This window comes from Alternaria atra (genome assembly GCF_907166805.1).
Source record: "Alternaria atra isolate CS162 genome assembly, contig: 22, whole genome shotgun sequence".
Lineage (NCBI taxonomy): Eukaryota > Fungi > Ascomycota > Dothideomycetes > Pleosporales > Pleosporaceae > Alternaria > Alternaria atra.
This window is the reverse complement of record NW_025091320.1, coordinates 2,109,759-2,114,940: the sequence shown is the minus strand read 5'-3', so window position 1 is coordinate 2,114,940 and position 5,182 is coordinate 2,109,759. Positions and strand designations below refer to the sequence as shown.

The 5,182-nt window shown below is 55.9% G+C and overlaps 1 protein-coding gene across 1 annotated transcript; it reads left to right on the top strand.

Moving 5' to 3' along the window:
- Positions 1-520: 520 nt before the first annotated feature.
- ALTATR162_LOCUS3469 (uncharacterized protein) lies at positions 521-4,729 on the top strand (the record flags this gene model as incomplete). The annotated part of the gene is made up of 3 exons (XM_043311077.1): positions 521-552; positions 789-1,207; positions 1,263-4,729. The coding sequence occupies 3 exons, from the start codon at positions 521-523 to the stop codon at positions 4,727-4,729; spliced, it is 3,918 nt and encodes a 1,305-aa protein (XP_043167012.1).
- Positions 4,730-5,182: the final 453 nt, after the last annotated feature.

Here is a 5,182-nt window from a genome sequence, read left to right as displayed (position 1 = left end):
CGAGTTGACATGACAAAAGCAACCGCCTCTTCATCATCGACATGCCCAGGGCTGGGTAGTCAGCACAGCTGGTGTCGTCGAGGAAGCCCTGGCAGACCCTAGTCGAGGCGGTAAGAAGCAAAGTGGAGCCGCTTGGGAGCTCTGACAAGGGCCCTGGTGCCCTCGGCCTCGACATCCATCTGCGTTGTGCTTGCATTAATGCCTGTCCAGCCTCGCCCATGCTGATGTGCTACGTCGTAGCAGAGTACATGACTGGCTCGTGCCTCCCCTCGAGAATGTATATACCTCGTAGCGGACGTCTAGCGTCCGACAATCCACCAGGCTTGCATGCAGGATCCAACGTGTTGTTGTGCTTGTACATAAGTAAAGCTCCATTTCGTTACCGTGCGGTGAGGAGACTTGACGGCCCGCCCAGATTCAGAAAGGGCAACAAAATTTTCTTCCCCATTGATTGGACTGGCTCGCGCGGGAAACAGTGGCGCTTTCAACAGAGGGAACTGATAGCAGTAGAGCGTGAATCATGCCGAGCTGGGGCAGGAAAGAAAGCTATGAGTGAGTGCTACCCGTCATCCTTCCCTCTGCCTCCCCTCCATCCACCCCTCACCACTGCTCCATCTGTCTGAGGACATTACCATACACGACTCTTTTCTTCTTGTTGCTTTTGGTAAGAAGCTCTCTGCCACGATACCACTTTGTGGCGTGACATGCCCTAACTATTTTTTTCTTGGTCGTTTTCTTACTGCCATTGCCCATCACCTATAAAGTCCACGACTAACGCCTTGTATCAGAGCCTCTTCGAGAGAGCAGAAGCAGATCCTCGCTGATATCGAGTCGGGATCTCAGAAGTTTAGCAGACGGCTACTACCACCAAGAACGATAAGCAACAAGAGAGGTGGACTTGTAGAACCCTTTGCACCCGTGCCCACAACTGGCGAAGCAAGCCAGCAAGAAGAGCGTCGAGGTCGAAAATCATCGAGCTCATTCCGACCGGGACTTCCCAAGCGAACGAGCAGTATGAAGAGAGCGTACAACTACTTCTTCGGCGGACCGGCACCGGTACCTGCAACAGCTGAACCAGCGACACCAGCGGTGACAACGGACGCGACACCTCCCAGCAAGGTCGAGTCGAATCAGCAGGACAATGGTGTCGACACCCCACCAGAGACACCGCGCGAGGCGCCCACACGGTTAAGTGAAGATGAAGCAGGTACGTGACGCTCACCGCGAACCCACCCCCACCTGCCCAATAACACTATCTCCAGCCCCTCCTCACTATCCGCTCTCCCTTCACTCGCGGGCGTCTCCACTGCACCACGCACCAGCTCACCACTTACTAACGCACCCCTCCTCAGCAGCAGACTCCCCCTCCCCTCCCTCACCACACGCTTCCGACAGCTTCGAGACGCAAATCGAGAAGCTCAAGAAGAAGCTCAAGCACGCCGAAGCCGAGCTCGATGAAGCACAACGCGTCGCCGCCACCCAAGATGAGCACGTACGCACTCTCGAGGACGACCACGAGGAGCGCAAGAAGGAATTCGAGGCCCGCGAGGCATCGCTGCAGCAGGATAAGAAGGACCTTGAGGAGCACATGGTCAGCGTCGTTGTCCAGCAGGTACGCGAGGCCAAGGCCAAGGAGAGGAATACCGTCCGCGACGAGTGCGAGGCCGAGTTCAACGAGAAGATGGCCGACGTCAACAAGGAGGCCGAGAGCCTTCGTGCTACCGTCGCCGACCTCGAGAAGCAGATTGCCTCGTACAAGGACGAGGTTGAGAAACTCAAGGGCATGATTGACAGCCACCAGTCCGCCTGCGCCGAGTCGGTTGACAGGTCGGAAGTCGAGGCCAAAGAGACTGAACTCGCCAGCGCCAAGTCGCAGTTGGAGGAGCTCACTGTCGAGAAGAGCAAGACTGAGAAGGATCTTGCCGAGGCCCTTGCAACGATTGAGGAGCTGAAGGCCCAGACTGTCGCCAAGGACGAGCTCGACACTCTCGCAGCTGACCGCGACGCGCAAAAGACCAAGGTCGAGGAGCTCGCTGCTGAGGTTGCCGTCCTCAAGACGCAGCTTTCCGACCTCGAGGACCTCAAGGCGAAGCACGCCGAGCTCGAGGCCGCTCACAGCAAGCTCTCCGACGAGCTCGCTTCCCGCGGTACCCAGGATGCCGACGCTGACAAGGCGTCGAAGGAGGAGGCCGATGGACTTCGCAACACCATTGCCGAGCTCCAGGCTTCTCTCAAGGAGGCGAAAGACACTCTCGACCAGAAGGCTTCTGAGCTCGATGCTAAGACCAAGGAACACGCTGCCGCCGCTGACCAAGTCACGTCTCTCACCGAGTCGTCCAAGGGTGAGGTTGAGAGCCTGAAGACCGAGATGGCCGAACTGCAGGAGAAGCTGAAGACCGCCGACTTGTCCAAGGGCGATGCCGATGAGCTTGCTCAGAAGGTTTCCTCTCTCGAGAAGTCGCTGAAGGAGGCACAAGACAACCTTGCAGCGAAGACATCCGAGCTCGAGGCTTCTTCATCCTCTCTCGCATCCGAGAGGGATTCCGCCGTCAAGGCTGCTGAGGAGGCCAAGAGCAACGTTGATGCTCTTACTACCAAGATCTCCGAACTCGAAGCTTCCCTCAAGGAGTCGCAAGACAACCTTTCTGCCAAGGATGCTGAGCTCGAGACCGCAAAGGGTGATGCGTCCAAGGCCATTGGTTCCGCAAAGGACGAGGTCGCTGGTCTTCAGAGTACCGTTAGCAAGCTTGAGGCTGAGATCGAGTCCGCCAAGGGCTCTTCCGACGAGCAAACCACCGCTGCCAAGAAGGAGGCTGCAGAGCTTCGCGAGACCGTTGAGAAGCTTGAGGCCGAGTTGAAGGCTGCCAAGGACGAGTCTAGCAAGGCTTCAGAGGCTTCCAACTCTAGGGTCACCGAGCTCGAGGCTTCGCTCAAGGAGGCTCACGACAGTCTTGCCGCTAAGGAGTCCGAGGTTGCCGCCGCGAAAGAGGAAGCCAGCAAAGCTGTCGAGTTAGCCAAGGGTGATGCTGAGGGTCTTCAGAAGACCATCGCTGACCTCGAGGCATCGCTTAAGGAGGCCAAGGACAGCCTATCGACCAAGGAATCCGAACTCGAGGCTGCCAAGGGCGAAACCACCAAGGCTACTGAGTCATCCAGCACAAAGATTTCGGAGTTGGAGACTAGCCTGAAGCAAGCACAGGACGACCTCACCGCCCACAAGGCTGAGTTAGAGACAGCGAAGAGCGAAGGCTCCAAGGCCGCTGAACTCGAAGCCTCTCTCAAGGAGGCAAAGGACAGTCTTGCATCCAAGGAGTCTGAGTTGGAAGCCGCCAAGGCGGAAGTCAGCAAGTCTACCGAGTCGTCTAGCTCCAAGATCTCAGAATTGGAGGCCTCCCTCAAGTCAGCTCAAGAGAGCTTAGCTGCGAAGGAGTCCGAACTCAAGACCAAGTCTGCCGATGCTGGCAAGGTCGCCGAGCTTGAGAAGGAACTCGCCTCTGCGAAGTCAGAACTCGAGGCCGCTACCAAGGACTCCGAATCGTCGAAGCAGAAGATCAGCGAACTCGAGGCCTCGGCCAAGGGTGGTGCTGATGAGTCTGCTGCCAAGATTGCGGAGCTCGAGGCATCGCTCAAGGAGGCTACGAGCAAGCTCGAGGCGAAGGAAGCTGAACACTCCGAGTCCCTCAAGACTGCTCAGTCATCAAGCGACGACAAGGTTGCTGCCCTGGAGAAGGAGCTCGCCGATGCTAAGGCTGAAGCTAGCAAGGTTGCCGACCTCGAGGCATCTCTCAAGGACGTCACCAGCAAGCTTGAGGCCAAGGAGGCTGAGCACGCTGACTCCATCAAGGCTGCTCAGTCATCTGGAGATGAGAAGGTTGCCTCTTTGGAGAAGGAGCTTGAGGAGACCAAGAAGGCCAAGGACACTGTAGAGGAAGAACTCAAGGCGTCTAAGCAGGCCGAGGCTGATGCGAAGGAAGGTGCTGCTAAGGCCTCTTCCGTCGAGTCTGAACTCGCTGACCTCAAGGCATCCGCTGAAAAGTCGACTGCTGAGAAGAGCGAGCTCGAGGAGAAGATCAAGGCCAACGATGCTAAGATCGCTGAACTCGAGTCTACCGTCGAGGCCGCCAAGGCGAAGGAATCTGAGCTCACCGCACTTCAGACTAAGCTGGACGAGGCTACCGCTGCATCCGAGACTGCTACCAAAGACCTCGAGGCATCCAAGACCGAAGCTGCCGACGCTAAGAAGTCCCTCGAGTCCCTCCAGGCTACTTTGAAGGAGCACGAAGAGAAGACCAGCGCCCTGACATCCGATGTCGAGACTGTAAAGAAGGAGCGCGACGAGATCAAGACTGAGCTTGCCAGTGCTCAGGAGCAACTCGAGAAGGCGAAGGCTGAGCAAGAGGAGCTTAAGAAGGTCAACGCCGAGGCTCCCGCAAAGGCTGAGTCAAAGGAATCTGACAAGGTCGCTGTTGAGCCCGCTGCCGAGCAAGTCGCTGCTGAGCCAGTACCCGAGAAGGCCGCTGCTGAGCCAGTCGCTGAAGTCAAGGAGCCAGAGGCCACTGCCGACGCCCCTGCTACTGATGGCGCTGCTGAGACTGAGGAACCTGAGACACCTACCACACCCACTACACCTGGCAACAATGCTGATGAAGAGGAGGGCGAGGCTAACGGCGAGTCGACACCCAGTGCCTCAAAGAACAAGAAGAAGAACAAGAAGAAGGGCAAGAAATAAACGCCTTGACGCTTGTTTAACCACTTTTCCTACAACTTTGAATGGAAGGATGATGAAAAGAAGAAGAGGAAGATGGGAAGTTGCATTATACCCTTGCTGCACTGGCACCCTTGGTTGGTGGCTGTGGGAGGATCTTAGATTGTTTGTTTGTTGTTTTTTGATCGTTGGTTTTCCTAGTTTCGATCTCTCTCTCTCCTCTAATGACGTTCACGCTTAGCTTGATGAATGGTATGAGCATGAGTTTGGGCACATGAGTATGAGATGGATGGATGGATGGATAGGACATGAGTCATGTAGATAATGAAGATCCTACTTTACGTTATAGACACACTTGTTGGATGAACTGGATGAGTGATTCATGTGTGATGTCGTCTGTCTTGTAAGAGAAGTTTTTCATGTGAACGTCCGAGAGCTTGGATGTGTAGTAAACCAGACCGAAGTGGTGAGGAATGA